The sequence below is a fragment of the Penicillium oxalicum genome, chromosome V (genome assembly GCF_001723175.1).
Source record: "Penicillium oxalicum strain HP7-1 chromosome V, whole genome shotgun sequence".
Taxonomy (NCBI): Eukaryota; Fungi; Ascomycota; class Eurotiomycetes; order Eurotiales; family Aspergillaceae; genus Penicillium; species Penicillium oxalicum.
In genome coordinates this window covers 1,215,538-1,235,076 of record NC_064654.1, presented here as the reverse complement: position 1 = coordinate 1,235,076, position 19,539 = coordinate 1,215,538, and the positions used below count along the sequence as shown (strand labels likewise).

The following is a 19,539-nucleotide window of genomic DNA, read 5'->3' as shown; positions in this document are numbered from 1 at the left end:
TGGTCGCTCAATAGATCGGAACGAGGACTACAAAGTCGTCACTCATGAACGCTCAATAGTGAACATGCACGGTCCTTTATTTCTTGTTTTGCAAATAATTGGGAGTCCTGAATACGAGTAGTTAGTCGTAGTGGTCATACTCCGAGTACTCCTGCACTTGCTGGCCAGTTGACTGAACTGCATCACGACTGTGATGCAGTCTGACTATTGAGTTTACTGTTGATCCACACCTGCTTTCCCTTTCTCTTTCTTTCCTTCATCTCCCCACTATGATTCCCACTCTTTCCACGGGATCGGAGCTCAACCCTGCCCTGTTCCGCTTGCAGCTCCCGGCCACTGCTGCGTCGCTCACTGCCTATCAGTGCTCGTCAATCTGCCACTCGCCAAGCCACCTCTATCGTCGTCTCCGAGTGCTCTGACTGCGTTCTCCCCGAAAGCGTCCTCCATCGTGGGTTCGCATGGTCGCCGAGGCCTCGAGCCGCCACGATGCGAGCCACCTCGATCGGGAAGCTTGGAACCACCCAAAAAGAAAAAAAAAGAAAAGGAGAAATAAAGAAATTTACGACCATCCAATGTAGGAGCTTCGGTGGGTGGCGTCCATCATGCTTTCGTCAGTCCTTTTGCACCAGTATCAACTAATGAACGCCATGACCTGATGCAATCATCCTCATCCCAAGGTCCTTTTGTTTCCCCCTGCCCCTCTGATCTCGCTGCTGGATTTTAATGTCCGTCGTGGATCCGCCCACCCCCTCCCAATCCTTGGACTTTGACCTTGTCACGAGTAGTGTCCATTGTCCAATGTTTCCAGTGTCCACTCCCTGGGAACCAAAATTAGTGCGCATCCGACACATTGTCCTCTGCTCAATTTCCAGTCTTCCACCTCGCAGCCCACTCCCGGTGGTGGTCAGTGAATAGGGTTGTGATTCACTGCGGCGAGTCTCTCGGTCAATTTCTCCGATTCTCTCGCTTTGGACGCTGCTCAGCTCGCAGCTGGTCCTGATCATTGCACACAGGTGTCATCTCGCCCTCTTGTCCACCTCGGCGGCTGATGCTTGTCGGGGTTCGAAGATCGTCGACACCAAACTAGTCGATCGCGAAAGAGTCTTATCGCCGGGGAGCTGGAACCCTATTTGCGTAACTCTGGGGAAGCCGCTTGTCCATTGAACAACGACAGCCAAAAGAAATTATCTGCCCCAAATCTTCTCAATTCCTGCTTCTCGTGTGATACTGCAAATACCCTCATCCTCTTCCTCCTATTTGCTTTGACGGTGCCGGTCATCCTTCCCCGCTCTCTTACCACACTCTCACACGTTGTCTGCTCTGTCCAACCGTCACCAACGCTCTCGTCCAATCTGAAACACTCGTCGACTCCAGTACCTCCGCACGGGCAACTTTCAACCGCCAATCGCGCGTCCAATTGAAAAATCGCCTGGTGTACAGGTTCTGGAGCGTCCGGATTGACCGCTCAGCCATCCCAGCGTGGTTTGACGTCAACTGTCCCTGCTCTGCTCTTCATTGGATCTCAAACCTTTCTCTTCGGCGAGTGGTGACAAGTAGACACAACTCCCATTCGTGTTTCGGAGAGCGTTGTGAGTTGTGCCCAAGAAGATACTCTCTCACACAGGTCGAGTATATCATTCCTTCGACAGGCCATCTTCTTTCCTTTTTGAACTCGCTCGCTCGCGCTCGACACATGCTGTGACCATCTTTCTCGGGACGATTTAGCTTTAACCGGAAAGCCACAATGCCGCCTTGGCGCTGGCCCGCACTGTGTGAGGCTATGGGTAATCTGCAGTCCAGTCCAAGCAAAGATGAACCACAGCGCGCCAATCGATTATCCAAGCCGTTTTCCAAGCCACTATCGAGGAAATCCACCGTCTCAACGAGTTCATCCAAGTCGTCTTACCACGAATCAGATGGTCCCGAGCTCAATTCAGCATTCATCGGATGGCAGAACCCTTGGGTTGGATCGGGCCTTTCTTCAGATGCCCGGAGCGTCCGCTCAAAGGCAAGGGAGATTCCTCCAACATTGTTTGAGACTGAAGTACGGCCACCACCTGGGAACCGCGATGTGAATCATGGCGTTGCATCCCCGGCGGTGGAGCAACACCTGGAGCCGCATACGCCAGTTGTCAGTCCAGTGCCAACTATTCACTCGGTTCGCCGGGCCTCTTACCAGCCGGGCACATATGGATCCTCACCACAGCGAGTGATGACGACGGAGCCACCGAGAAGGGCCAATTCTATGCAGACCAGCCTGACGAGGCAGAACAGCGTGATCTACGAGGATGGCTATGAAGGCGCCGCAGCCTCCAATACCTATTTCATGGTCGACAATCAGCGGTTCTCATTGACCCGACGACGCTCTCTGCTGACTCGACCCGGTATCGCTACTCGGCGGTCGACCAGATCCGGACGGCGCGCGCCGTCGCCCATAGGTGAACCTCCCACGTCGATCAACGAGTCACTCAACGATCCGGTGGACGATCTCGTCGATTTCGGAACTCTGCAATGGCCACTCGCCTCCCGCCCAGGATCTGCTCACGGGGAGTCACTCTTGACGCGGCCTACGAGTCCTCCAGATAGCCGCTATACGCAGCTGGGGGCCTTGAAGCTCGGATCTCTACGAGTCGTCAACGGCTCCGCGTCGCCGTGTCCGAGTGATCGAACTCCCTTGGAATCCCCGGGTCTAGGCCTAAGCCACATCGACACATCGACCAGTCGACTCAAATCAACTTTGGAGATCACTGCGGTCCCCAACCTCAAGAAATCGGATGATCTACCGGACAGCCCATTCTCCTTTGAAAAGTCCCCAACAATCCCCTTCCCCGTGGCCTCGCGGTCTCTCTTTCCCAGCGAAGTCGAGGACGAAGGCATTGCGCTCTACGACGACACTACCAGTCAGTCGGACAAGAAGACGGTCGACTCCGGCATTGATCGAAGCACCTCTCGCTCCCTCAACAAGTCTGACAGTGGCTATAGCTCTGCAGCATCTGTGGGCTCCCACCACCACAGTCGTACGCGCGCCTCCTTCGACTCCCAGGCTTCGGGTTCTTTCTCCACCGCGGATAACCACGTTAGAGCCCTTCGGGGCGCGAACGAGGGGATCCAGCAGCGCCTTGTCAGCCAGCATGATGCAACTCCCGGCATGAGTAACTTTTCGCAGCTGCACCCCAAAGTTGACCGCTGGTACGATTCGATAGGTCCAGCCGCCCAACTGTCCCTTGCCGCCCCGCGCTCCCGCCGGTCAACGCTCTGTGCCCCTCGATACACCGAGTACCAGACACAGAAGATTGAGCACCCATCGGCAGGGACCCCTGTAGTACCAGGGGCTATTGCACCCCTGGAGCAGCTGAGCTTGTCGCCCCGGGGCTCCCTCCATACGGACTGTCGTTCGCCCGATGGGATCGACGTCCCCACCGTCACCAACTCGGCAATTGCGCTCGGGATAGACTTACCACTCGGCGTGCTGCCGCTTGGCGGTGATGGGGAGGGTCAGACCCCTGTGCATCGATCAGCTTCCGAGCGGTGTCTCGAGATCAGAGCAAAGCACGAGACGATGGCGCACCGTTCACGGTCCCGCAGTGGGCAGGGTCATCGGAATTGGAGCCAAACACCCGGTATCGAGGCCCCGCCCCTGCCCACAGCCAAGTCTTGGGATTTCCTCAAGGATGAAAGCGAGCGAGCTCGTGATCATTCCATCGACGAGGCTGCACGTGGTCGCCCCCGAAGTCGCAGTCAGGACCTGCGCCGTCGCAAACTCACCAAGCCCCCGCGTCACGAGCTTCACCCCTGATGTCCCTTGAACTCGTCAAGGGTCACGGCAGCTTCTCATCCTTTGGCTGGACTTTTCTCTATGATTTTCCTTTTTTCCCCTCCTTTTTTTTGCCCTTTTTCTACTCGCAGTGACTTCCCGTATACTTTGTCTGCCCTTATGCTTTGCGGTCTGGCTTTGCGGCATGTTAGGAGGATTTTAATGTCTACACCCCCCTCGCCCTGGCGAAAAAAAAGTCTGTTTATCGGCATTGGTTGAATCAGGATTGTGACGGGATGTTTTGATGATCTTTGCGACTGACGATCTGTCTTGATCGGACTGGATCTGAGTTTTTTTTCCTTTCATTTTTGTCCTTTCTTTTCCTTCGGAATTCTGGTTGCTGGAGCTGGACCTAGGACTGGGGTCGGAAAATATTTTGTGTTTTTTGTTTTCCATCGAGATATACCCTCATTTCAACGAGTCTGCTGGGCGTTGTACACGGGCGTTTTTCACTTTCTTTTCCACTCTCTTGCTCTCTCTCTCTCTCTCTCTCTCTCTCTCTGTTGTTTATCTGCTATTAACAACGGACGATCTGTCCTGGAAGCGACGTTAGCCTATCTACTGCTCCCCATGTCATTTTCCAATTGATTCGAAACTAATTGAATTCACCTGCCTTTTCAACCTTTCCCAACTTGCCTTTTTTTTGTTTCGTTTTTCTATCTCCTTCCCTGCGAACCCTGATTCTGACGTGTGATCATCATGAACCTCCCAGGGGCCTCGAATACCAAAGGAATATTCACCCGTCCCAGACCGCTGTTAGGAACAAGTAACAGTATATCCCGAGATCACGGATCCATTCTCCGGTAGAAATCAAATAAAACAGAAAGGGGCCAGAGTCTATCGCGCAGGTCAATACTGCAGTAACCAGCCTCGAACCTTCAAGCTACATAAAAAGGCACGGCCATGTGGGCAATTTCACTACGCCAAACCCTAAAAATTTTCCCTGGCCATAGGGCGCGATTTCCCATTTCAAACATTCCCCCTTTGCATCTTCACCGCATGATTCATCGAAGCCGAGGTATCCAAATGCGTGATCTCCAATTGATGTGATTCTAGACCCCCCCCCTCCCCCTGTTCGCCCTCAACTAGCTGACATTTCTAGACCTCGCTTATGTACAGACAGGCACTGTCGCTTGATGACCAACCTCGTGCATCTCCTCGATACTTGATTACCTTGTTACATACCTAATCTTCGCTAAGGAAAAGGATAGTCATACCGCATTCAAGTACATACTAGACCACATATCTAAATCATCGATGCTTCCGTCACCGTTTGCATGTTCCAATGTCCCACCTCCATGCAGTGTAGGGGAGGGGGGGGGCTGGGGATCCAGACGCAAGGGAGGGAGGGAAGCAGAACATGAAGGGATCAGGACAGCCTCGTTCAGTCCAGCGCAGCTCAGCCGAATTGATATATTACTTCTCCATTTGGGAGGGACTGGTTTCAAAAATTTAATGATATTGAGGTAAATGCGACTATGCAGAGTATTATTCTTACCGTGAGATCTCTCGATAGGCTTGAGTTGTGCTATGGTGCTTCAATTTTTCTAGGGGTGCAGCGCGGTAAAAAAAAGCGGCTGGCCTGGGGAAATAGGGATGCAGACAGGATGCAACAGAGGCTTCCTAGTACTGTACCTGTATATGGTATATGGGTGGAACTTGATTTAAATAGGTACAGTAGACAAGCAGGTAGAGAAGACTGAGTAAGTGGTGATGGGGAGACGGGCGGAATAGGTAGGTTTTGTAGATGACTGGGGGTCTGTACCGTGCATAGAGCACTTTCAAATGGATGTTCGTGGAGTAGGCGATCTATCAATCTTCAGGCTAGGGCCGAAGACGCCAGATAAAATACATATAGAGTGTCCACGGCTGAGAAATTCATTGATATTGTACATAGATATTCAACCAGGCGCTTGACTGTTTCAAATGGAAATTATTCACAGAATTAAGTTAAAAGATGGGTGTTTGTGGACGGATGGTGTAAGTGCAAGGACTTGTATACTTTTGATTGTGATTTTTCTAGGTTCTTTCTTCTTGTAAAGATGAAACAGACAGGAGACAGACGGCAGGTGATCTAGATGAGAGATCGAGCTGTGTGTTAATGTATAGTGGTTAGGGATGGGAGCCTGCAAGCTCTTGGATAGATAGCCTCGATTTCGACTCGACTAGACTCGTAGCACGGGCCGGGGTGTCAGATGCTGCGACAGTAAATGATGCTTGGGCCAATGTTTTCAATATGTACTACTAGAGAGCGGTCATGTTCCAGGGTATTTTTGTGGTTAAGATGAAAAGGAATTGAGAATGAATCAATAGTGAATTGTATTAAAAGAGGCCCCAGATCCCAAATTTCAAAGAGACATATGAAGAGCCCAAGAATCCCAGACCAATATCGTTATAATCATATCATGCCCAGTAATTTGCGCCAATGAAGCCCGTACTTGGCGATGCGAATGTCAGAAAGGGGTGAAATCATAGAGTCATCCCGGTGAAGATAAAAGAGAGAAACGAAAAAAGGGGAAAAGAATAAAAAAAATGGTGACGTTCCACACTCGTGAGAAAATCAATCGAGGAGCAAGAGCAAGAGCAAGAGAAAAAATCCATGAGTGATTTTCCCTAATAAATGCGAATCTTCTTCATCTTGGGTGCCGCTTCCTTTGGCACAATGATGGACAAGATACCATTCTTCAAGGAAGCGCGCACGGCATCCTGGTCCACGCGGACAGGGAAGGTAAAGGTGCGTTGGAATTCACCAATTGATCGCTCTGCGGCCCAGTAGTGGTACTTGACCTGGGACGAGGAAGATGAGTCCTTGTTGTGGGTGGCCTTGACCACCGCACGGGAAGGCTCATTCGTCTTCTTCTGCACCGTCGCCGCGGGAGTCATGGTGGTAGAGTGGTGGCTCGTGGTGGATCGAGCGTCGGAGTGGTTCCCGTCCATGTCCTCGTCGTCATCTTCAACGGTGGGTTGATGCCAGCGGTGAGGAGAAGAAGCTCGGCTGGAGCTGGGAGTGTCGTGCTTGTCGCTCTCGTTGACTTCAGCCTCGGTCGAGGCAGGAGCAGTGGAAGAGTAGTTGCGCTCGACGTGACCCTTCACCACCAGGGTTTGGGGCTCTGTGAATTCAATCTCGACATTGCTCTGGTCCACTCCAGGCAACTCGCCATCCAGGTAGTAGGCATCATTCAGCTCACGCACATCAAAGGCAGGCGTGAAGAAGAAGCGACGAGCGGGAGATGAGCGTGTGGAATCGGAGGTGGACTGAAGTGTAGATCCGGTGGATTTACTCTTGGAAGAAGCGGGTGTGACTGGTGCAGCTTGGGACCGGTGGGTCTCGTAGTCGTCCAGCAGCCGGAAAAGTGGAGTGAAGTCGGAGCCGCAGGAGAAGAAGGCCATAGTGATTGATGTCTCGTCACGCGCTGGAAAGTTGAAGAGATGGATTTTGGATGTGGAAGACTTTGTGATTGAAGGCGATCGTTCTTTCTTGTTGCTGATCTAGTGAAGTATTTGATTTGAAGATGATGGGTTAATTTGGCTTGATGGTGAGGCTTGTTATATACTTGGTAGACGAGAGCTGACTGATGGGGCGGCATGTTCCCGAAACGGCAAGGTGGTTCTGGTAGCTTCTCCATCCATCCAGCATCTTCGCGCAGAGGCACATCAACACCAGATGGGTCAACCTGAGAGGGCAATATTGATTTGTCAAATAATGTCACAATCACGGGCAAGATGGCATCTGATGAGTCTTTTTTTTTGGCTTGGTAATGCTTGTCAGCTTCGGGATGAAGTAATCCGGCTTACTTCCAGTCTCTCCCTGTCCGTTCTGGAGGTGGCTTACAAAGATTCACTACCGAATCCAGTAGGTAGGTAGGTACTACAGTAAACCCATCTACTTCGGACTGCTAATTTGTTTCATACTCGGCACCTTAGCACTCATAGAAGATATACACATTCTTTTCAGGCGCCTCATAAGGCCGTGCTACCAGTCAATTACGAAGCAGTATGCCGGTATTCTAGGGTGACTTCTGTCTTTTGTTAAACTTCGCAACAAATTTAGATTATCTCAGAAGCTCCACGGGTATACCCTGGACACGACTCGCTTCTTCTGAAGAAATTGCTCGATCAGGAGTATCGACATTCGAGATGATTCTTGTTCCCGAATCATCAAACAAACAATTCTGGCTAGTAATACAAAGGGGTCAAAAAAAAAAGCAGTCAGGCCTCGCGCAGCTAGTGAACTGTCCATTCCCTACCCGTCACCCAAAAAGGTCAACCTGGGCAGGCGGAGGGAGATGGACGAGATGCTACTGTCAACAGCTCTATCTCTTAGCTTGCCGAATCACATTAGCCACCCACAAGGATCGTAAAACTCTCCAAGTTGAAGGATCGGTTGAGAAACCTACAGAGTGGTGATTTATTTTTCTTTTTCTTCTTTTTGTTCTTTCCAAGAGGAACAAATCTTGAAAATGCAGGGGAATTATGCTCTCGCTTGCAAAAGGATGAGTGACTGCCATCGAAAGACCGGATCTCCCAGAATGGGCTTGGTCTCATCGAATGTTGCGGATCCCCGGTGAAGCATACATCTCGAGCTGGCGATTTCCCTTTCGCAAAAGATACTCTATCGCACTGAAATCCTTCTTGTTCACCGATATGTGCTTTTGAAATTCCGCACTTCGCCGCGCAATGCCGCTAGTTAGTCGGAGCCTCCCGAGGGGGTAAGACACAGGGCAGGAATGAAGAGTGCCGAGTAGAGAACATACCGGGCATAATTTCGGAAGTTAGGTTGAGATTCCTATCATGAAACAATGACCCATAAGACTGATGTTCGCCAAGAGATATAGAACCATAATTGTTCCCAATGCGGCATCCATATGGTAAGGTTCAAATTGCTCTTCTATCCGGGGCGGTTGGGGGACGCATCCTGAGGAACCACAGGAATGATCAGGGTCTGTCGCAACTCACTGTGGGTTTCTTTCGAACCTCACGCAAACACTGCCTGTACAAAGACAGCACATCCCGTTGTAGACCCGAGAGCCGCGCCATGGGGTTTAAGGGGAATAGGTGGTTGAAGCTTGAGCTCGGTATCAAACAAAAAAGAAAAAGAAAATGGTGGACAGGCGCCCGTATCACTTCGGACAAGATAGCCCAAGCGTAATTCCGGAGCTACGAAAGTCTGATCTCCCAGAAGCTGGTCTGAAAAATGTGACGGGAGGTGTGCTATACTCGGTGCTTGGTGGTAGTCTTCAGCATTCGACGAGTGTTGAATCGGCAGAAGCTCCGTTTTCCGCCGGAGCGGGTGTGTCGTCATTTTCCCGGCCGAGTGGACATCCGATCGAATGGACCGAGACTCGGTACCGTGACTTACACCACTCTTGCATTCTCACCCTATGCACAGGTACAGATACTTATTGGATGGAGCAGCTTAAACAGTACATCTCACAAAGGAAACCGTGGAATCGAGGTTTGAAGCGTATATCATGGTCTGGGAGAATAAAACCACTCTGCAGCGGGAGAATTTACCCCAGGTCCTGCTTCCATGATTGCACTTGGCCTCTCGTAGACATCCAGTCGATTTCATAATGACCAAGCTCTCTCATTTCTCCGGCATGTCTGAAGTCATTCACGTCTTTCCCGTTCGCAGCTCCGTCCCGACACAGGGACATTTGGTACCTTTGGATCTGAGCACTCTCGGCAGTATGCCGGGTTGTACGTGAGTAGGTAGCAGCCCGTCTCCTAAAATATATATCAACCCCAGCAATGGAGCTACTCCAATTTATTGCAATGACAACCCCACACCAGTTCACATTCTAGGAGGTTGAACTCCGCTTTCACTTCTTACCTCCTCCAACCCCGGATAATTTAAAATCTTTTGCTGTAAATCCCCAGCAAAAGTTGCCTGTACAGCTTTGCTCCCAAGAAGGAACCTAATTGAACGTCGACAATGGCTTCGTTTTCGGTGAGCCCCTCCCCTAGGTAGAACCACCTCCCCTATACTGGTCTATGGAAGAATGGAATAGGCACTTCACAAAAGGTCAAATCGATGGAAGAACCCGAGCAATGGCTAATTTCCATCCACCACCTCCCAACCAAAGCGCCTCATCCGCTTCCTCGCCAAGGATGGCCATGTCTACTATGGCGACGCCCTTCTACCCAGCGGCATCACCGACATCGGCAAAGCAGCTCAAGCCCGCGTCATCCACGGCGACATCTTCGGCCAGCACCGAGTGACCGACCAAGTTGCCGACGTGCGCATGCTCCTCTCGCCGCTCGCGCGCAAGGACATCGGCACCGTCCGCTGTCTCGGCCTCAATTACGAGCAGCATGCCAAGGAATCCAACCTCCCCATCCCCAAGTACCCCGTGCTCTTCTACAAGCCCGTCACGGCCATCGCGGGACCCCTGGACGACATCCCCGTTGCACCGATCGCCCAGGAAGGCGAAGGGCTGGACTACGAGTGCGAGTTGGTCATCGTGATCGGCAAAGAGGCGCGCAATGTCGCTGAGAGTTCCGCGTTGGACTACGTGCTGGGCTATGCGGTAGGTAATGATGTTTCGCACCGGGATTGGCAGATCAAGCGCGGTGGAGGCCAATGGGGGTTGGGCAAGGGATTTGATGGCTGGGCACCGTTTGGGCCGGGAATCGTGTCGTCGAAGCTGATTCGCGATCCGAATGCGTTGCATATTGGGACCAAGTTGAATGGCAAGGTGGTGCAGTCGTCCTCGACGAAGGATATGATTTTCGACGTCGCCAAGACGATTGCCTTTTTGTCGCAGGGGACGACTTTGCTGCCGGGGGACCTGATCTTTACTGGAACGTGAGTTGCTATCTTTCCTGAACAAGGAGATGGAGGTCAAATTTGGAGGCGGGGCGCTAATCAATGTGGCTCGACAGTCCGGAAGGGGTGGGCATGGGTCGAAAGCCTGCGGTGTGGCTTAAGGATGGTGACCAAGTAGAAATCTCTTTGGAGGGCGTGGGGTCCATCAGTAACCGGGTAGTTTTTGACAAGTCTACGCCCAAGCTCTGAGGAAGATACCCTGGAGTCGGGACGACCATGTATGAGGTTCACTAGATACGGTTGAGGTCCTCAACACTAGACAACGGGACCCCGCGCTAGGTCGACCCTCTCATGATAATGGATTGTGCATATTATGTGGGAACAAAAGGTTTCATTGAGCGTCTCGAGCATGGATCATAGACAGATCTAACTAGAGTCCGAGGAGCAGGTCCATATGCCTTGCGCACCCTTCTAGACCGTCTGACGCCCGTAACCCTTGATTCTCTCGGCAAAGGCCCAGCTCTGACTCTCCAACTGTTCGTCCTCCTTCAAATCAATCTTGTCCTTCGTGATAACGGCTATCGAGTACTTGTCCGTACTCCGGGCATCCCGGTAGAAGAGGACCTTCATGCACTGCTTAAGTGCGTCCACCGCCTCTTCCTGGGTAATCTCCTCCACGGGCTTCTCCTCGGGGAACAGCCGACGGAGGATAGGAACCGCCAAATGAGCACCGAAACCGGTCGCCAGGTGAGGCGCAGAGAACGTGGTGCCGAGCAGGTCTGCAGAGCTGAGGAATGGCTTGCCCTCGCCGTCGAAGCCGGCAACCAGCACGTGGTTCCAGAGGGGGTTGAACTCCGATCGACGTTTGTAGAAAACCTTTGCGAGGTAGGTGTGCAGGTTTTTGGCGTTGAGCGTGTTGCCGTGAGAGGAGTAGTTCTCGCGAATGTCCATCGATTCAAGGAGACGATCAATGTATTGCATGTCGGACACGTCGCCGCCGAAGCCGACGACGGCCTGTTCGCCAAACACACGTAGCCGCTTTGTGTCCGTGAATCGGGCCAAAGAACCGTATGAAGCTATCAGGAGCAGACAGATTGGGTCAGAATCGCCATGCATTTTGTTCGGACTGGAACCGATGCTACATACCCAAGTTATCGGTGGCTATAGCGACACCTCCGTTGAACACCACACCCACCACTGATGTACCAGTCACGGCAGGGGAAGTGGTATGTGTCTTGGGCCCAGTAGTCTGGAGATATGATGGGTCGTAGGCTCCGTAGACATCGTTTCGGGGCTGCAGAAGTCATGTTAGCAAGGTGTATCGACGTGCTATCTCCGCACGTAGGAGGCAACTCACTCGGCCCCAGGTTCCTGGGAAGTGATCCATTGTAAAGTCAGTGTTGATGAAGGAATTGAAACCGGTCGACGATGAGAAATACGAAAGACGGTCAAAGAAGCGCAGCAGATGTTGAGGTTCAGCAATGACGATTCGCCGGGACCTGGATAGCTTAACAGGCAGGCGAGCTGACGCGGGAGCTCTCGCTGACTCAGCGTCTCCGATTTCCGACTGCCGTCGAGTCCCATCATTGCACTGATCCATCCATCAGTTTGAATTCGTCACAACAATGAAGCTTGGTTTGACCTAAGATAATAATAGAAAACCATAAAAGAAGAGCTTGTTGCCACGCTAGAAAAATGGATCGATTGACGTGCCAGGGTTCATATGTCATATTTCAACCATATATCATGCCTATGCACGGCTTTATGAGAGCTTCTATCCTCAAAATGGAGTTCTGCCTGGACGAGGTCCAGGTTACTTAACTTGAAGCAATTACCGGAAGGAGGGAGCAAGCTATGATAAGTGCGCGGCTGTCCAAAGTTTGCGATCATCTGTCGTTGATCAAAATCCGCGACGAAGAGAGTTGGGCTCACAATAGCGTGTGCCAATTTGTTACAGGTGATTCTGGCTGTTGATCTAGTGTCGATAGTTGCTCGATACAATGTCCCCCAGGATACAGGACGCTTGTTGCGGTAACGGGCGAGGAATACGCTCGCCGACCTTGACAGAGGTGACCGCATGCATATCAAGACCTTGGGAATGGTGGCTTCGCATGAAGCACTTGGAACGCATAGCAACCTTTCCCCAGTACTGCACTGAAATTGATGGCGTGTTGTGCGATTGCAGATTCATTTCCGAATGCTAATTTCCTTCTCAATATCGTGCATGGACAATTCGCGCACCGTGGTGCTGAATTTGAACGCAGTGCGCGAGTCCGACCTTTCCGATCGTAGACAAGACTGGATACTCGGGAGTCAAACTCGAAGCCATGCGTGAATTCTAGCAGATGAATCACCGTCTCATGAGTGACACCATTTGAGTTTGCCAGGGCGCTGTCAAAACTTTCGAACAAGCGGACCATGTGCAGGATTCATTTGATCGGCTGTGTATGGCAGTAATTTTTGGCGTGTAAGAACGGCTTCATTTCTTCGTGGCAGTCTCGGAAACAAAATCGATGGAGGTGCGTTGACCGGCAGCGCTCTTCGCTTCTTTGCTCTGTCGTATTCCCTGCTGCGTCCTGAGAAGCTCTTCCTTGAAAGCCCATTGGGGATAATTGGATACATCCCAAAGTTCGGATGGCAATGACGTGTTGTATTGCTCGTGTTCTTCAATTCCCGCATGTTCCATCATTTTTTTCAGCAAGCTAGGATTTCGTAGCGAAGAGGAAGAGGCAAGTTTCGCATTGAAGTGGACGCCCTGTTTCTTGAGAGAGAGGAAATGCTCGAATTTGCCGTTCAGCGCTGGATTAGGAGACCCCGGAGGAGATGGGGGGATATCCAGATTCGGAACTGGGGGAAGTGTAAGATCATGCACCAAAGCTCGTGTCGTTGAGAAAGGCGAGGAACGCCCGCTTGCTGAAGGGCCTCCCGGTGATTGCGTGTCGCTCATGGGCGCCGGGCCGGACGCAGGTCCAAGAACAGGGCCCTCCGGAGGCCCAGTGGTTGCTGGAGCATCCTGCGCTAATCTTGACTTGGTATCTGGGATGTTGCTCGTTATGCCTTCAGTCCGTCAGAATGAGGCAGTCCTCAGCAGCGTTTGGGGTAGTCGCAAAAGTGTCACTGACTTTGGGTTTGAGCTGGGGATCCCAGGATGGTTGGCTGTTGCTCAGTCTCCTGTATTTGGTGTTGGTAACGGTATTTTCTGGCAAGGTCTGTGACACATACTGCTTGTGAAGGTTGCGCTGAGGGCTTCACTACGTCCTCGTCATCGCTGCTGCTCTCGTATGCGGCAAGGCCAAGCATGTTGTCTTCGAACCAGAAGGGTCGACTTGATTGCCTTGAAAGAAAAGTTTCTCGCCTGGCAGATTTAGACAAGCTTTCGCAGCCACGCTCGTCCCATTGACTCGCAATATCTATACCCAATACTGCAGAGCTCGTTCACAACAAACTGGCGTTTAACCGGGATAGCTCCATACTAAGCTAGAGCGCAGTCTAGCGTCCGGAAGAGCTCCCGCCGCCGCCCCAGGCATTACATAAGCGAGGCAGCTACAGCATCGCGTCAGACACCGACAGCCGCCTATTGCTATCTACCTCTGTCCACTTGAAGTCTCCTCCAATTCATTCCACCGTCTCTGTCTGCCACTTTCCTCCGGAACGCCCGAAAACTTGCATCTCCAAACTCGGTCAGATTCAATCAAACATCAGCGGAATGACGTCTCTCGTGGATCACCCCGGTCGGGAGACTGTTGGATTCTCCTTCTCAGAGGCTACAGCTGCTGGTCCTAAGCAACATGGATTCTACCCGTATGAGCTTCACCAAACCCAGGTTTCAAGGGGTACAGCTAATCAAATCATCTGAAAATAGATACACAGACAATGGTGGTTCTACCCTTGGTATCACAGGTTCTGATTTCGCCATCTTGGCCGGCGATACTCGCTCTACCTCCGGCTACAACATCAACTCGCGCATGGTTCCCAAGGTCTTCAAGATCGGCGGAGACGAGGAAACGGGCGAGGGTGCTAAGATTATGCTTTCGGTGGTCGGATTTGCCGCCGATGGCACAGCCCTCAAGGAACGACTCGACGCCATGGTGAGGATGTACAAGTACAAGCACGGGAAACCGATGTCCGTTGCCGCCTGTGCCCAGCGACTGTCCACTATCCTATACGAAAAGCGATTCTTCCCATACTACGTACACGCCATCTTGGCCGGGTTGGACGAGGAGGGCAAGGGTGCACTGTACAGCTACGACCCCGTTGGCTCATACGAGCGAGAGCAATGCCGTGCTGCTGGTGCCGCTTCCAGCTTGATCATGCCCTTCCTGGACAATCAGGTCAATTTCAAGAATCAATACATCCCCGGAAGTGGAGAGGGTCATGCTCTTGTGGCTAGAAAGCCCGAGCCGCTTCCATTAGAGACCGTCAAGGGTCTTGTACGGGACGCTTTCACAAGTGCGGTGGAGCGACACATCGAGGTTGGTGACAATTTGCAAATGCTTATTATCACAAAGGATGGAATTCAGGAGACTTTCCACCCTCTGAAGAAGGACTAGGTGATGCATCAATGCTCTGTCTACGATAGTTTCTAATGTGATAAACTTCAACGTTCAAAAATGGCTGCGCAACCATCATTGGAAACTTTGCTCGGACGAATTTTCAAGACAAGATTGAAATCTTGATGTCATCACGCATATCAAATTATCATGAAAGAATAGACTCAGGTGTTGAGTGCTCCAAAACGCCAATACCATGCCGGGAATCGAGAAAGAAGGAAGTAGAAATCAGAATCGCTCCTTCATTCGAGAGGCGACTGTTCGAAGGTTGCCGTAAACCTTGCCCTGTGCGTAGTCAGTAAAGGTGTGCTGGAACAGGCCAAATATCGTTGGAGAGGCACCACTTACGGGAGGGCTACCAAGGATAAGGCTGACAATAGCCTCTCGTGCGATGTGAATGTTCTTGAAACCGCCCAGAATATGAATCTTCTGGTCGGCCAGCACAACACGAGTCCGACTGGCGTTCTCAATAGCGAACTTGGTCTTTCCGTCCTTGCCAGCAATACGGCCAATAGCACGACCAAGATGCTCCCCATTGAGCGTCTTCACATCCTTGATCTCGAAAGTTTCGATATATAGGTCATCCAATCGGAGAAGGGCGATAGCATCGTCAATGTCAAAGCCAAGCGTGAAAGCTTTGACAAAATCAGCGCCCTTCTGCAGGGCACCAGTGTCGGTGGTGAACTTTGATGTCCGCAACTCGACTGCGCGACTCTTGATGTTCATGCGCACCTGCAGTTTGAGGTGCTCAACGATAGGAGGGCAGATTTTGGCCCAGTTGGCCTTGAGAGGTGTCATGCGGTGGGGAGGAACAGGCACCTTGCGGCTCTCGATGCGCAAAGCATTGCTTGTCACCTTTGCGGGTGTAAAGACCGGGCGGCCTTCCTCGTCCACGCGCATCTCGGCGTCGTCCGTGGCTTCTGTGACAGGATTGGCAATATCTGGCTGGACAGACCCTTGAGCATCAATCAAAACCTCATCATCCTGGTCTGAAGAACACGTTAGCGCCTCCACGTCTTTGATCCATATTCACTTGAATGTTGCACAAACCCATAGATGTATCGAGCTGCTGAGGAACAGCATCCTCCACTGGTTGACGTAGAGCAGTTGGGGCGGGCATTATGGTGGCTTTTTTTCGGATTTTTGGAGAGCGTCAGACGGGAAGGAAAAATGATCGGCTTGGAATGGTGGTGGTCAATAATTATCTGTTATCGCAGAAATTATCAGTGGCGGACCCCTCGCCGAAAAAAGAAAGTGTGGGTGGATGGATTTTTCGATGCAAACACGCCAAACACCCGATGATTTCATGCTTCTCCGTTCCTAAGCTTTGGCCGCCCGAGCCTCGACCTCTCGTCCTCACTTTAGATTCTCCTTCTTATTTTCTCCACCAGTTCACAGGATGTGAAGGATCGAAATGTCCGCAAACCTCGGACGTCGGCTGTACGCCGAGATACTGGAATCGGCGCATCCGTTTTTCGGTCGCCTACGATCAAATCGCATAGCCCGCCCTCATCTTTCTTCCAGAACGGCCTCGGATTCGACTCTATCCAGCCCGAGAAGCTTGCCATCAGGGGCAGTGAGGCCCAATCAACTAACACGACGATTTGCTTCTGGTGGTCTTCTTGTATTCGCTTCTCCAGGCTCGACAGCAGCAGAGAACGGTGCTGCCTGCATAATCCAGACCAAAAAACTTACAGCTCAACACATTTGGAAACGAGCCATACACCCTTCGGTTAACCGTCCACGCGATAGCGCACCCTCAGATCGCCCCGAATCATCAAGAGATGACGGAAAAGAATTTTCTGCCGCAAAACCTAATGACGCAACTTCTCAGGTCTCGAGTTCGAGCAATTCGGAAGCTTCGCAACAATCACCAGCTTCGTCCACCCCTCCACATCGCCACCACTTGATGGACCGTTTACCTCATATGCCACATCTGCATCGACCAACAAAGGAAGAACTTCTTTCTGCGGCTACAGGTTTTTGGTCGCGCCTGAAGGTCCGGTTCAAATGGTTCTCGATTCGAAGCGTACGCCCGTTCAACTTGGACGAGATTGCTGCACTGTTCTCGTGGGTCTTTTTGGGCCATGTGGTATGGGTCGTTGTGGGAACAACAACCTTCTTCTCCCTTTTGATCCTTGCTATCAATACCGTTTTTGCTCAAGGTATGTTCATCTGGACTAGTCTTGTGTTTTGCATTTGAGACCACTGGCTTACCACGGACCACAGAAACACTGGCTGGGTGGGTCGGCAACTACCTGACCAAATCCTCCGGAGTCAAAGTAGTCTTTGAATCGGCCATTGTACCCAGATGGAGAGGAGGCGTAATTACATTCAAGAATGTGTTTGTCTCCCGGCGGCCTGGTCAAGGAACGGGCTATGTTAGCAAAGGTTCTCCCACGACTGCGGCGGCCGCCGCGGCTGCGGCAGCTCGAGGAGAGAAAGCACCCGAGTCTTCCGCGATCGAAGAAGAAGATACTAATTACACCCAATTCGACCTCTCGATTGAAACAGTCAACGTGACTCTGTCTTTTACAAAATGGCTTAATGGCAAGGGTCCGTTGAGAGACGTTGAAGTGAAAGGGATTCGAGGCGTCGTTGACCGGCGTCACGTTCATTGGCCAGCTGAAGATCTTGATCCAAAATCATACCGCCATGAGCATCACCCTGGCGATTTCGAGATCGATTCGTTTAAAATGCATGATGTTTTAGTCTCGATCTACCAGCCGGATAATTTCCGACCCTTCTCGGTCAGCATTTTCTCATGTGATCTTCCTCAACTGCGGAAACAGTGGCTATTTTACGATTTTCTCTCGGCGAACATGATGTCGGGCTCCTTTGACAACTCGCTGTTCACGATTCATCCGCGCCAAAGCCATGGCTTCGTTGGTGCCCGATTGGAAGATGGGGGAGAGGAAGATGGCAAGCCCAGTCCATGGAAAAAACACAACCGTATTCGGGTAGATGGTCTCAACATTGACCACCTCAATCGTGGCGTCCAGGGCCCTTTCTCGTGGATCCACGAAGGAACCGTGGATATTGTTGCGGATATCATGCTCCCTGCTGAAAACGACGAGAGTATTGCGAAAGTCATGGCAGATTTCTATGACCGTTTGGAGGCTACGGTCACGTCCAACAAGTATTCCGAGTCATTGCCTGTTGACTCCAGTGAGGACCCTAATTTTCTCAGCGAGGCCGACAAGCGCTTCATTGCCATGGATTTGCGCGTTCACCTCAACAATGTTCGGGCGGCGGTTCCAATCTTCACCCGCGACCTTTCTTACATCAACAACGCTCTCATTCGACCCATCGTGGCATACATCAATTCAAAGCGCACTTTTATACCCATCAACTGCCGCCTCGTGAAGAGAGCAAGTGACTTTGATGGGAGCTGGACCATCTTCGACAGTGGTTTGATGGACGATTTGTCTGCTGCGGTAAGGAACTGTTCTTTCTCGTGACTATGCTCTGGATTCCTGTACTGACGCATACCATAGACCTATGACGCATTTTCGCGGGATATCGTTGATGACGAAGCGCGCAAGCGGCGCTTCAAGAAAGTAGGCTTCTGGTCCCTCCAATTGGCCGCCCAGGCTATTTTCATGGGTATGGCCGGTAATATCGCATGATCTTGTATATTCTCTCCATTTTCTCCGATCACTCACGACTTCTTTTCCGCATTGGTGCAAAAACATGCAGTCATCAGGGCGTTGGCGGACTCTGTATCATGACACGTCACTGCATTTCATGGAGTCTGGCGCAGCAAACCATAGATTTCTACTCTCATGCATTCTCATCTCTAATTTGTTTCCTTGTTGTCGTGACTGGTGGATGTGATCCTCTCTGCATGGGCAGATACCCGCTCCTCTCTTCATATTCACGCCTCACGAAATGGGCGCTGCATTAAAACTCTAGCAGCCATGCAATACAACTTTTCTTCAAAGGGGTCATCTCTCCCCCCCCCCACTGATCTCTTATCGGGTTACCTCCCATGAAGTAGGCACGAGGCGTATTGAATCCACCCAGTAGGAGGACCGATTAAGTAGAAGCCGAGGTCTTCCACTAGTGCTTCTGTAGTTGGTATCTTAGCTCATCTTGCCAGATTCTTTAACTCCGTGTCCGGGTCTTCAAGTCTCCCCCTAGTCAAGATCTCTTTAGCCCAAGCAGGTTTAAGGCATCGGCAAGGATCATTCGTCTTCGTAGCATCGATTCCTATTCGCTAGATTTCGCTGGATTGCTCTACTGCCTGTGCTTGGGCTGTCATTTCTTCATCACGGTCGTCAGTGGTGGCTCCGGTCTCCACAAGGGAACGTGCTTCTGTCAAGTTTCATCACTCAAGGCTCAGTCTCACGATGGTCATCAGTAATCTTTCCAATTGAGATGAAAGTGCAATCTCCATTATTTTG

General features: G+C 51.3%; 8 protein-coding genes across 8 annotated transcripts; 4 read left to right on the top strand and 4 right to left on the bottom strand.

Annotated features, from left to right (window-relative positions):
- Positions 1 to 1,744: 1,744 nt before the first annotated feature.
- On the top strand, positions 1,745 to 3,796 carry POX_e06528 (uncharacterized protein; the record flags this gene model as incomplete). Its single annotated transcript, XM_050115349.1, has 1 exon — positions 1,745 to 3,796. One exon carries the CDS (start codon positions 1,745 to 1,747, stop codon positions 3,794 to 3,796), a length of 2,052 nt encoding a protein of 683 aa, XP_049967809.1.
- A 2,631-nt stretch (positions 3,797 to 6,427) lies between these two features.
- On the bottom strand, positions 6,428 to 7,204 carry POX_e06527 (30 kDa heat shock protein; the record flags this gene model as incomplete). Its single annotated transcript, XM_050115348.1, has 1 exon — positions 6,428 to 7,204. One exon carries the CDS (start codon positions 7,202 to 7,204, stop codon positions 6,428 to 6,430), a length of 777 nt encoding a protein of 258 aa, XP_049967808.1.
- A 2,545-nt stretch (positions 7,205 to 9,749) lies between these two features.
- Positions 9,750 to 10,832, top strand: POX_e06526 (Fumarylacetoacetate hydrolase domain-containing protein; the record flags this gene model as incomplete). The annotated part of the gene is made up of 3 exons (XM_050115347.1): positions 9,750 to 9,764; positions 9,901 to 10,622; positions 10,700 to 10,832. 3 exons carry the CDS (start codon positions 9,750 to 9,752, stop codon positions 10,830 to 10,832), a joined length of 870 nt encoding a protein of 289 aa, XP_049967807.1.
- A 222-nt stretch (positions 10,833 to 11,054) lies between these two features.
- On the bottom strand, positions 11,055 to 12,183 carry POX_e06525 (putative proteasome subunit beta type-7; the record flags this gene model as incomplete). The annotated part of the gene is made up of 3 exons (XM_050115346.1): positions 11,055 to 11,659; positions 11,730 to 11,877; positions 11,941 to 12,183. 3 exons carry the CDS (start codon positions 12,181 to 12,183, stop codon positions 11,055 to 11,057), a joined length of 996 nt encoding a protein of 331 aa, XP_049967806.1.
- Positions 12,184 to 13,062: 879 nt separating this feature from the next.
- Positions 13,063 to 13,883, bottom strand: POX_e06524 (uncharacterized protein; the record flags this gene model as incomplete). The annotated part of the gene is made up of 3 exons (XM_050115345.1): positions 13,063 to 13,640; positions 13,706 to 13,754; positions 13,806 to 13,883. 3 exons carry the CDS (start codon positions 13,881 to 13,883, stop codon positions 13,063 to 13,065), a joined length of 705 nt encoding a protein of 234 aa, XP_049967805.1.
- Positions 13,884 to 14,289: 406 nt separating this feature from the next.
- On the top strand, positions 14,290 to 15,133 carry POX_e06523 (Proteasome subunit beta type-6; the record flags this gene model as incomplete). The annotated part of the gene is made up of 2 exons (XM_050115344.1): positions 14,290 to 14,384; positions 14,446 to 15,133. 2 exons carry the CDS (start codon positions 14,290 to 14,292, stop codon positions 15,131 to 15,133), a joined length of 783 nt encoding a protein of 260 aa, XP_049967804.1.
- Positions 15,134 to 15,361: 228 nt separating this feature from the next.
- POX_e06522 (Pre-rRNA-processing protein PNO1) lies at positions 15,362 to 16,253 on the bottom strand (the record flags this gene model as incomplete). The annotated part of the gene is made up of 2 exons (XM_050115343.1): positions 15,362 to 16,122; positions 16,184 to 16,253. The coding sequence occupies 2 exons, from the start codon at positions 16,251 to 16,253 to the stop codon at positions 15,362 to 15,364; spliced, it is 831 nt and encodes a 276-aa protein (XP_049967803.1).
- A 294-nt stretch (positions 16,254 to 16,547) lies between these two features.
- Positions 16,548 to 18,762, top strand: POX_e06521 (Mitochondrial distribution and morphology protein 31; the record flags this gene model as incomplete). Its single annotated transcript, XM_050115342.1, has 3 exons — positions 16,548 to 17,298; positions 17,363 to 18,570; positions 18,631 to 18,762. The coding sequence occupies 3 exons, from the start codon at positions 16,548 to 16,550 to the stop codon at positions 18,760 to 18,762; spliced, it is 2,091 nt and encodes a 696-aa protein (XP_049967802.1).
- Between the last annotated feature and the right edge of the window lie 777 nt (positions 18,763 to 19,539).